Consider the following 12,035-nt stretch of genomic DNA (forward strand, 5'->3'; position numbering starts at 1 on the left):
AAAAAATGACACCCTTGCTTTCTTGCACTAAAACTCATACTTGCCTTTTCTTACTTGCGCTGACTTTGCTGGTTGTTGCTTTATTTTGAAAAAGTTTCTCACTATGATTATGTTATGTGGTTGTCTCACCTAGCTACCTTAAGATGAATGCTCAGTTAGTGAGTAAGTCGCTCTGGATAAGAGCATCTACTAAATTACTAAAATGCAATTGTAAAAAGTAATTCGGTAGCTATTGTACCTGCTAGCATGTTGAATTAGCAAGGCAACAAAAAAGCAACAACCTCACCATTGTTAGAGTGTAAGTCCGAGTCATCACTGGTCGAGTCTGAGACAAGTCCAAGTCCTGGACTTGAATACTACAACGTGATGAAACAACAGACCAGCTATCTTGCCCCTGTCACACCCTGACCATAGTTTACTTTGTATGTTTCTATGTTTTGGTTGGTCAGGGTGTGATCTGAGTGGGCATTCTATGTTACATGTCTAGTTTGTCCAGTTCTATGTTCGGCCTGATGTGGTTCTCAATCAGAGGCAGGTGTTCGTCATTGTCTCTGATTGGGAACCATATTTAGGTAGCCTGGGTTTCACTGTGTGTTTGTGGGTGATTGTTCCTGTCTATGTGTTTTCACCAGATAGGCTGTTTAGGTTTTCGTTACGTTTATTGTTTTTGTAGTGTTTGTGTTTAGTGTGTTTTTTTCATTAAACATGAATCGCAATCGACACGCTGCATTTTGGTCCGACTCTCCTTCACATACAGAAAACCGTTACAGCCCCTCAGTTAATTGGCTAACATGACCAGTTTACAGAGTCATGTCTGACAATCAAAAATCATTGTTTTCTAATCTATTTTTGGGTAAATAAATTCTGTTGAATGTAAATACTTTTTATACATACTTGTGTTGTTACAGCGATTCCTTTTTTGCATGTCAATATTACAGTAAATGTTTACTTGCTTATGGTCACCGGCAGCCGTCGCCCTCCATGTAAAGGCACCAGCCTGTGATAAGAGCTACGATTTGTGTAAACTCTTCAGAATTGTGTACTGTGGGTGTCACTAAGTAGGCAGATACCCAATGTCATCAGTGCACAATCCATAGGTATGACTGTATAGTACATATATACACAGAGTATACAAAATAGTACGATTAAATCCATTTTTATTTGTCACATGCGCCAAATACAACCGGTGTAGACCTTACAGTGTAATGCTTACTTACAAGCCCTAACCAACACCTGCTCTTTCCATGACATAGACTGACCAGGTAAATCCAGGTGAAAGCTATGATCCCTTATTGATGTCACTTGTTAAATCGTCATGCACCCCAGAAATCGGAGGTGGCACAAAGTATGTGAGGTTGGCTGGGGGGTGAAGATGGACAATTTAGCATTTTTCAAACACCTGAAACAGCTTTTTCCTGCAATCTAGAGACATAATCATTATGCTTAATTCTATGTCAAAAATATGTTTATTTTTCTGCATATGTCTTGAGCTGTCTGTATCCTCCTGACTGGTGGTTATTTTTTTAAGGAAAGGCTTCTCTGCATTTCTGCTAAAATCTTGGTAAAATATTTAAAGGAATTTGAGTCTTATTCAGTACATTTAGTAATTGCTTGCTTTTGTAGAGTCATGCCAGCTAAGATAGCTACTCTAACTTGATTGATAGCCTGAAATGGCTTCTTGGTGGCTAGTTGAGGTTGCGAGATAGGTTCCCAATCTTGGCTAGCTTAAGCCAACTTCATAAAATTGTTAGGTGGCTAGTATTACAGAGAAACAACAAAAACTGGAAAAAAATATGAAAACACAGTCAGGTTCATAAGTATTTGGACAGTGACCGAATGTGCATACTTTTGGCTCTGTATGCCACCAAAATGGATTGGAAAATACATGTGTAGACTTTCATCTATAATTTAATGGTTTTGTCAAAATTATTGTATGAACCGTGTAGGAACTACATCCATTTTTATACATAGCCCCCCAATTTTAGGGGCTCAAAAGTAATTGGACAAACTAACATAATCATAAATTAAATGGTTTGCAAATTCTTCGCAGTCAATGATTGCCTGAAGTCTGGAACCCATAGACATCACCAGATGCTGGGTTTCTTCCCTGGTGATGCTCTGCCAGGCCTTTACTGCTGCTGTCTTCTGTTCCTGCTTGTTTTTGGGCGTTTTTCCTTCAGCAAGTGAAATGCATGCTCAATTGGATTCAGGTCTGGTGATTGACTTGGCCATTGCAGAACATTCCACTTCTTTGCCTTAAAAATGTATTGGGTTGCTTTCGCAGTATGCGTCGGGACATTGTCCATCTGCACTGTGAAGCTCCGTCCAATGAGTTTTGAAGCATTTCGCTGAATCCGAGCAGATAATATAGCCCTAGACACTTCGGAATTCATTCTGCTGCTTGTCAGCAGTCACATCATCAATAAAATGTGTCCTTTGGTCTGGAGTCCAAATGGGAGATTTTTGGTTCCAACCACTGTGTCTTTGTGAGACGCGGTGTGGGTGAACGGATGATCTCGGATGATGTATTTCCCACCGTAAAGCATGGAGAAGGAGGTGTTATGTTGTGGGGGTGCTTTGCTGGTGACACCGTCTGTGATTTATTTAGAATTCACAGCATTCTGCAGCAATTCGCCATCCCATCTGGTTTGGGCTCAGTGGGACTATCATTTGTTTTTCAATATGACAATGACCCAACACACCTCCAGGCTGTGTAAGGGATATTTTATCAAGAAGGAGAGTGATGGAGTACTGCATCAGATGACCTGGCCTCCACAATCCCCGACCTCAACCAACTTGAGATGGTTTGGGATGAGTCGGATTGCAGAGTGAAGAAAAGCAGCCAACAAGTGCTCAGCATATGTGAGAACTCCTTGAAGACTGTTGGGAAAGCATTCCAGGTGAAGCTGGTTGAGAGAATGCCAAGAGTGTGCAAAGCTGTCATCAAGGTGAGGGATGGTTACTTTGAAGAATCTAAAATCTAAAATATATTTTGATTTGTTTAACACTTTTTTGGTTCCTACATGATTCCATATGTGTTATTTCCTATTTTTGTTGTCTTCACCATTATTCTACAATGTAGAAAATAGTAAAAATGTTGTTACGTTACAGCTTTATTCTAAGTGGAGTAAATAGTTTCCACCCCTCATCAATCTACACACAATACCCCATAATGACAAAGTAAAAACACATTTTTAAACATTTTTGAAAAAATGATTACAAATGTAAAAAATGAAATATAACATTTACATAAGTATTCAGACTCTTTACTCAGTATTTTGTGGAAGCACCTTGGGCAGCGATTACAGCCTTGAGTCTTCTTGGGTATTACTGTTTTTATTTATAATTCAAATCTATTTTTTCTTTGTCATTATGGGGTATTGTGTGTATATTGATGAGGGGGAAAACATATTTAATCCATTTTAGAATAAGGCTGTAACGTAACAAAATGTGGAAAAGGGGAAGGGGTCTGAATACTTTTCCAATGCACTATATATATACACTACCATTCAAATGTAGAAATGTCCTTGTTTTTGAAAGAAAAGCACATTTTCTGTCCATTAAAATAACAACAAATTGATCAGAAATACAGTGTAGACATTGTTAATGTTGTAAATGACTGTTGTAGCTGGAAACAGCTGATTTTTTATGGAATATCTACATAGGCGTACAGAGGCCCATTATCAGCAACCATCACTCCTGTGTTCCAATGGCACGTTGTGATAGCTAATCCAAGTTTATCATTTTAAAAGGCTAATTGATCATTAGAAAACCCTTTTGCAATTATGTTAGCACAGCTGAAACTGTTGTTCTGATTAAAGAAGAAAAAACACTGGCCTTCTTTAGACTAGTTGAGTATCTGGAGCATCAGCATTTGTAGTGTATATTGAACATATCTGAGGGGACACGTGCCCATGGAAATGATGCCTCTGGGTCGAGCCGCCATGCAGGTGAGCATTTTTTGTCATGAATCTTGTTCTGTAGGCAGCTCTGCAGAGTGTTCACCAGCTGACACATACACAAAGTCATAAAATCTGATTTAAAATGTATTAACCCTAACCTTAACCACTCTGGTAACCATTATACCTAACCCTAACCTTAAAATATGACCAAAAAGCTACTTTTTGTTTTCATGAATTATAATATAGAGAATTTTAACTTTGCAGCTGGCCCATCTAGTGGAAATTGCTCGGTTCTGCCTCAAGGACAAGACTCATCCTTATAAAGCCTGTGCTCCCCCTGCCATTGTAGTTTTGGCAATTAAGCAGGATTTGGCTTGGCAGTAGGGTTTGGTTAAACCAAGGGATTTGGGTTGGGAGCATGGTTTTAAAACTTTATAAGGTATTCAGGGTAAATCTGAGACTTTTTAAAAACTACGAACACATGCGGCTCTTGGATGTTGTCCACACAGCTGTCATAGGCGATGGATCCTCCTGTTTCTTTAAGAGGTGGTGTCAGACAGCTGGAGTTTCCCACAGTGTAGTCTCCAACCAGCACACGACAAACAAACATGGACCTCACTCCGGACTGGCTGGTATAGTAACTAGCATCCCTGGCAAAGTAATTTCCTGAAATAAATGAATAATGTTTAGCTTAGATTTTCTTTTACAAAAAATGTACTTTATAAAACCAGTTTTGTTGCTTGGAATATATGACTGTGTATTTGGAGAATGTATTGTTTAATTATACTATTGCTGCATTCACGTGCCCGTCGGAAGGGGGAAACTTCCCAATAAGGAAGTTGTAAATCTGACATGATTGTGTTTAATGCAGCTAGTCAGAACTTGTCAGAATTGTTCTACTTAGTAGTATGATATGTTATGTTTGGTGTGGTTACATAAAACAGAGGTCACTTAAGGCAAAAATCAAGGGTGGTTGGTCCGGGTGGATGGGTAAGCTTATAATGCGAATGTCTAGCAACCCAAAGGTTGTATGTTTGAATCTCATCATGGACAACTTTAGCAATTTAGCTAATTAGCAATTTTGCACTACTTACTACTTTTCAGCTTCTTTGCAACTACTTAGCATATTAGCTAACCTTAGCCCTAACCCCTAGCCTAGCTGAAGTTAGCCACAGCAAACATATTGTACGATATGGAGTGTCTTGATTTTATGTACAGCATAATATAAAATGCTTACTTGTGCTACTTTGAACTCTGAATTAATTTTGTGAATGTGGTGTAAGTGCTTCTTAAGTCAGAACAATTCTTCAACCAATAAGATTTTAGCTAGCTAGATAGAATTAGGTAGCTAGATAGCATTATATAACTTGCTTAACATTGACTATATGGTCAACTAGCTACATTATCAACATTAATAAGTTGTAATTGTCAAACTGATTTTGTGTCATCTTTTGGTTGAAAAGGTAAAAGGTCAACGATGAAACCTCACAACTCGGAAACTTTCTCCCACATTTCCACTTTAAGAGTTGGGGTAATTAAGAGTTGTGGTGTCATTCAAGTGAAACATACAAGTTGGAAACGTATATTTACCAAAATTCAGATAGCACGTGAACGGACCAGATTTTGCGATTTATCCATAATAATCTATATTCACAGACATAGACAATCAAATTGTGTCAATACAACAGTTATTGATTTGGGTATTGCATATACACAGTACTGGCATCATACCTTTTCCATAGGGAATGTCATTGTTTCTGCACACTCTCCAGTCTAAGTTGTCTTTGCAAATTCTGTCAACATGTTCAGAGACAGTTCCATGGAAAAGCTGTTTCTCCATGATGCTTGTCCCTGAGGATTTCATCTGATCTCTTTGCCTAAAAAGGAATATGTTGGAATTGATTTATTACAGTAGGCAATCATATACATTTTAGTAAGACTAACAAAGGTGCCATTCAAATGTTCAAATGCAGAATCACTGTGTATCTACTGTACAGTATTTGAATACTGATATATAGAAAATCACTTTGTTCATAAAAGGGAACGTTCATCCAAATTACAGTTTACCCTGTAGTTTTTCACACTTTATGTCCAAATAATCCTAAAGTATCTCAAATTGATTGTGCAGCTCAGTTAAGATACTTATAGATGTTGGCATGAAGCTCAAAAAAATCTAAAATTGGTACCATTGACTTGAATGGAATGCTGTCTTACCTTATCCATGGACTTCATTCAGGGTAAGGAAACCACAATGTAATTTGGGTGAACTATCCTTTCAACTGTATGATTTAATTTTGCATAGAGATCAGCTTCCATCAGTTTTAGTAAATATGATCCATATATTACATTATTTTCTAAATGTTGATAGCATAAAAATAAAAAATATGAGTCAATCTGAACCAGCTACAGTAAGAAGAAAAAACTAAATAGAGTTGTATTTTGAGTGAACTATCTCTTTAAAAAACATACAGCTCATAGAAGTTCCATTGGTAAAGGTTTTGTACTCTCTCAATGGTGAGTATGTGAAACCCCACAGCGGTTTTCTCAAAATGGGCCTTAATGTCTTTGTGTTCAGCTGTTGAGCTTGGCAACAAAACCATCTGTGAAGACATAGAAAACCCCCTCATAAGATCATTCATAATGATACATGCTTCTAGACAACACAGAATGGTTTTGCATGCTACACCATCTTTCCTGAAGGATACGATTGCTGGTCTTATTCAAACAAGTTTATCTGATCATTTAATGTAACATCCCATCCACAGTGAACATTAACACAATGCATGTATGTTTTATGCTTTTTGGGTGTTTTTCCATTACCTCAAAGCCGTTCCTAGGCAATCGAGACTGGTCCCAGTAAGGTGGCACAATCGAAGTGTTGGTATTAGACATGCTTAAGGAAGAAGTGAGGGGATACAAATTGTCATCAATGATCACATTGTCCTCATCATGCCACAAAGGTAGCTAATACCTATCTGGAGACTCACTCAATATCACCCTTAGTGAACCAAAATCTAATTACATAATCTTGCCCAGATTATTTCAATGCAGTATTTTTTTTTAGAAAACCAATAATTCAGTTTGCTGTATTTCATTCTTACCAAATTGCTCTCTGAACATCTCTGTGAGATTTGAAGATCGGACGTCTTCTTACCAGTCTTTGGGTGTGTGAGCTCTTGTTACTCTGGATCATGTCTAAAAAATAATATATTTCTCAGTTCAGAAAGTAAATAAGGTAGATACTTAAGCAGGTAGATAATATCAGCCTACCTTCCAAATTGACTTCATAGGTGTGTCGTTCAGTAGTGAACTCAAACACTGAGCCAAGAGACGGATCACTGTACACCCTCTCTAGGTCCTCCATAGTCTTAGTACACACACACACACACACACACACACACACACACACACACACTTTAGGGATACTTTCTTCTTTTCTTTGTGCCGTATTAGAGGGTGAAATTAGGTATCACTACATACTGAAGACCAAAATGCGTTCCAGCATTCATCCTCTTCTTCCCAGTACCAAGCCCACTTGGTAGCAAGGACAGCTTCTGGTTGGTCCAGGGAGGAAACCGTAGCAAGTCGCCGAACTTTGCTGTGACCGCGGATCATGAGGATAAAGTTCACCGGTGGTATTCCATGGCTAGGGCATAAAAAACACTTTCAAGGCTTTTACTTCATTTTTACATATTTAGTAATTGTCTCGGTTTAAAATAGATACCTCTCGGTCTTTGCTGGGTCACAGTAGTCTCTCTCAATGCCCTCATTCTCTGGGATACATGACCAACCAAGTCCATTCTCCACCTCCCATTGATATGGCATAGTAGAATGGACACCCATGCACACATCTTAAATATAAATCAATATCAGTGCAATAAACCCATACTGATTAAGTCAGGGAAATTAGAACATACACTTTTGTCAAAAGACTGTAAAGAAGAATTTCTATCACAAATGGTGCATTTCCACTGATAATACCGCAGTGTTGTACTGTACCTCCTTCAAAGCAACGTCCAAAAAGGAAGCCATGACAAATGTCTTTTTTTTCTGTGAAAAATGTAATCTGATTTCAATATCAGATTAGGTTGCAAAACTTGCAAGTTTTTTGAAGACCATATGAAGTTAAAGTGCAGAAATACAGTAACATAAACAAAGCATTACATTCTAGAATCTCAATAATTATGTAAGTAAGACCTTCAGAAAGTATTCATACCCCTCAACTTGTTCCACAGTTTGTTGTGTTACAGCCTGAATTCAAATTGGATTAAATAGATTTTTTCTCACCCCTCTACAGACTATAGCCCATAATGACAAAGCAAAAACATGTTTATAGAAATGTTTACTAATGTAGTGAAAACTAAATATCTAACTTACACAGTAGTCACACCCCAGAGTATATATCTTGTAGAAGCACCTTTGGCAGTGATTACAGCTGTGAGCCTCTCTGGGTCTCTAAGATTGGGCAACATTTGCCCATTATTCTTTTCAGAATTCTTCAAGTTCTGTCAAATTGGTGATCATTACTAGACAACCATTTTCAGGTCTTGCAATAGATTTTCAAGTGGATTTAAGTCAAAACTGTAACTCAGCCACTCTGGAACATTCACTTTATTCTTGGTGAGCAACTCCAGTGTAGATTTGGCCTTGTGTTTTAGATTATTCTCCCGCTGAAAGGTGAATTCTTCTCCCAGTGTCTGGTGGAAAGCAGACTGAACCAGGTTTTCCTCTAGGATTTTGCCTGTGCTTTGCTCCATTACATTTCTTTTATATTCTGAAAAACTCCCCAGTCTCTAATGATTACAAGCATACCCATAACATGCTGCAGCCACCATTATGCTTGAAAATATGGAGAGGGGTACTCAGTAATGTGTTGTATTGGATTTGCCCCAAACATAACACTATTCAGGACAAAAAATGTATTGCTTTGCCACATTTTTTGATAGTATTACTTTAGTGCCTTTGTGCAACCAGGATGCATGTTTTGGAATGTTTTTATTCTGTACAAGCTTCCTTCTTTTCACTCTATCAATTAGGTTAGCATTGTGGATTATCTACAATGGTGCTGATCCATCCTCAGTTTTCTCCCATCATAGCCATTAAACTGGGGTGGCAGGGTAGCCTAGTGGTTAGAGTGTTGGACTAGTAACCGAAAGGTTGCAACTTCAAATCCCTGAGCTGACAAGGTACAAATCTGTCGTTCTGCCCCTGAACAGGCAGTTAACCCACTGTTCCTAGGCAGTCATTGAAATTAAGAATTTGTTCTTAACTGACTTGCCTAATTAAATAAAAGGTAAAATAAAACAAATTAAAAAACTAACTGTTTTAAAGTCACCATTGGCCTCATGGTGAAATACCTGAGTGGTTTCCTGCGTCTTTGTAGTGACTGGGTGTATTGATACACCGTCCAAAGTGTAATTAAGGTATATTCAATGTCTGTTTTTTTACCCATCTACCAATAGGTTCCCTTATTTGCGTGGCATTGGAAAACCTCCCTCCTCTTTGTGGTTGAATCTGTATTTGAAATGCACTGCTCGACTGAGGGACCTTACAGATAATTGTAGGTGTGGGGTACAGAGATGAGTCATTCAAAAATAATTTTCAACACTATTATTGTACACAGAGTTAGTCCATGCAATTTAAGAGCATTTGTTAAGAAAAATTGTACTCCTGAATTTATTTGGGCTTACCATAACAACGGGGTTGAATACATATTGACTCAAGATTATGAATTTGTAACATTATATAAAAACATAATCCCACTTTGACATTATGGGTTATTGTGTGTAGGCCAGCGACAAAAACATCTAAATGTAATCCATTTTAAATGCAGGCAAAATGTGGAAAATGTCAAGGGGCTTGAATACTTTCTGAAGGCACTGTGTATCCATTGTGGCAAGTAGGCTCAAAATAAATGGGTCAATCGACAAATAGTGACTTTAATGTCACTTAGACAATACGTCTGTAAATAAACCACACAATTGAACAGTTGGATCACATACATCTACACTCTAACTAAACCATGTTAAAATTCCAATAGCAGTGTTTTTTTTCTGAAAATCTCTATTTTAACCCACTTGAACCCAAGATCTACCCATGTTTTCACCATCATTGTAAAGCCCTAGTTATTTTAACATTTTAGGGAAAGTAAATACTGAAGATTTTTAGCTTATTTCATGTGATTAGTAAACCCTTTACTAAGTTTAAATTCAACCTTGTTATGCGAACTGGACTCTCGTTTTAATATGGTAAAACTATTCCTTTAAAAATATGTTTTTCATAACAAACACTGAATATTAATAGTTAAATCATAGTTAAAAATCTGGTTCTACGCTGTGGCTATTTTCTGGTGTTTTGAAGTGGAAAACAGAGCATGTCGAGCGTAATACATCAACCCTGTTACCCATAGATAGATAGACTAGAAATATTTTAACAAGTTCAAATATTGTTGTTAAGCTTGCATTCAATTTCTCCTCACTGTTACATAGAACAAGCTTCCATTCCCCCGGTCACAAAGTGAATTTTGGCCGATTTAAGATTCAATTGTCAACCTTGTTGACTTGCCTAGTTAAATAGAGGTTACATTTAAAAATGTAAATTAAATAAAAATTGTTATGGTCAATCCTGTCACTTTTATTGTCACCTTTTAATAGTAATTTTTCTTAATTGAACCTCTTCAGATGGGGCAACTTTATGACAGAATGTTAAAATTAGGTGGAATAAATGGTTATATTTGACAAGATTACACTACCCAAAACGCACTCTAATCTAGGAATGAATCAAATATGTATATTTAGCATTACTAATAATGTAATGAATGATTTTGTAATTTGTGTAAATGCATTAGCTAGAGGGAAAATTAAACAATATTTTTAAAACAATATTTTGATAATTTCCCAAATTGGGCTCATTTGCAGCACCTTTCATGATTTTATGAAATGGGTAGTTCTGTAGCAAAGTCTCAGCATATCCCATGGCATCATTGGTATTCCCAGTGATCTCAATCTCTCTTTTGTCCACATCCTCACGAATATGAATATGGAAAGCCATACTGTGTGCAAAGAGACAATAAAAAGAAAAAGAACAACAACAACAACAACAACAGGTCATTTACTCACCCGTTTCTTTGCCATCACATTATTTTTTTGCATATGCTACAAAAGTCTATATGGGTCCGCTAATACAGGGCTAGTAATGTGTGTATGTGTAGGACCCTCGGCTATGTGTAGAACCCTCTGTAAAACCCAAAAAGGGTTATACCTGGAACCAAAAGGGTTCTACCTGGAACCAAAAATTGTTACCCTATGGGGACAGCCAAATAACCGTTTTAGGTTCTAGATATCACCCTTTTTCTGTACAAGATAAAGTAAGTTATAAAGTAAGCCTCAAAACAAGAAGTGAGAATGCTTACCTTGTAGTAGCTAGTAAGACACAGCCTCAATTGTGCGCCAAGATTATGACACTTAGAATATGTTGTTTATATCGTACAAGGAAATAGCAAAGGGTTTACCGTAAATGACCATGATAAGCCAAAGCATAATTAACTATCAATAAAGGAGCAATGTCCCTGGTGTGTTCACCATGCACTTTGCCCTTTGATGGAAGGAAATAAGGAAATACCTGACTCATCCCTCTAACTCCTGACATCCCTCTGACAATTTCTGACAATTTCTTCAAATGTAGGTGCCACATATATACAGTATTGGTTAAGGTAGTCACAGGAACCTGGGTTTGAGTCCAGGTCAGTACCCTCTGAATTAGTTACAATGTGTACCAGAAGTGGGATGGCGCTGCTGGGAGGACATGGAAATTGTTTCCCATCAGTACATGCACAATAGACTTAAGAGTAAAGCGCAGGCACTCACTGTCCAAAGGAAGACATTAGTGTAGGCAGCGACAGTTAAACTGAAAGACGTCCTTTTTGAACTTTTCCTGTTGAGAAGCGATATCCCGAGTTTAAACACAGTGTTTTGTAGACACAAAAGCCACAGGGCATTCTAGGAGTTGGTCCGATGGTATGAAGTGATGTCATTGGCCTCAACATTAAATATCAAATCTGAACACATAAACAAAGTTTAAAATGAAACGATTGTTTTTATCTTGACAGTTTGTAAACGCCATTTCTAGGCCATG

General features: G+C 37.5%; 1 protein-coding gene across 1 annotated transcript; it reads right to left on the reverse strand.

The window, feature by feature from the left end:
• Window positions 1-1,140: 1,140 nt before the first annotated feature.
• Window positions 1,141-11,454, reverse strand: LOC110490500 (protein mono-ADP-ribosyltransferase PARP12). The gene is made up of 11 exons (XM_036944886.2): window positions 11,314-11,454; window positions 10,823-10,953; window positions 7,902-7,952; window positions 7,627-7,753; window positions 7,383-7,548; window positions 7,173-7,269; window positions 7,004-7,097; window positions 6,723-6,795; window positions 6,372-6,502; window positions 5,634-5,779; window positions 1,141-4,568 (listed from the first exon to the last, which is right to left on the reverse strand). The coding sequence occupies exons 2-11, from the start codon at window positions 10,950-10,952 to the stop codon at window positions 4,327-4,329; spliced, it is 1,257 nt and encodes a 418-aa protein (XP_036800781.2). The 5' UTR covers window position 10,953; window positions 11,314-11,454; the 3' UTR covers window positions 1,141-4,326.
• Window positions 11,455-12,035: the final 581 nt, after the last annotated feature.

Source organism: Oncorhynchus mykiss, chromosome 15, assembly GCF_057628025.1.
Source record: "Oncorhynchus mykiss isolate SJ-2025 chromosome 15, ASM5762802v1, whole genome shotgun sequence".
In the NCBI taxonomy this organism is placed as follows: domain Eukaryota; kingdom Metazoa; phylum Chordata; class Actinopteri; order Salmoniformes; family Salmonidae; genus Oncorhynchus; species Oncorhynchus mykiss.

Excerpts from the sequence above, each read along its gene's own strand:
- LOC110490500 (XM_036944886.2), bottom strand. The coding sequence starts at position 10,952 with ATGGCTTTCCATATTCATATTCGTGAGGATGTGGACAAAAGAGAGATT. Across the intron at positions 7,953-10,822 it reads ATTTCATAAAATCATGAAAG|AAAAAAAAGACATTTGTCAT; the intron begins GTGCTGCAAATG and ends CATTTTTCACAG. Across the intron at positions 6,503-6,722 it reads TGCCTAGGAACGGCTTTGAG|ATGGTTTTGTTGCCAAGCTC; the intron begins GTAATGGAAAAA and ends ATGTCTTCACAG.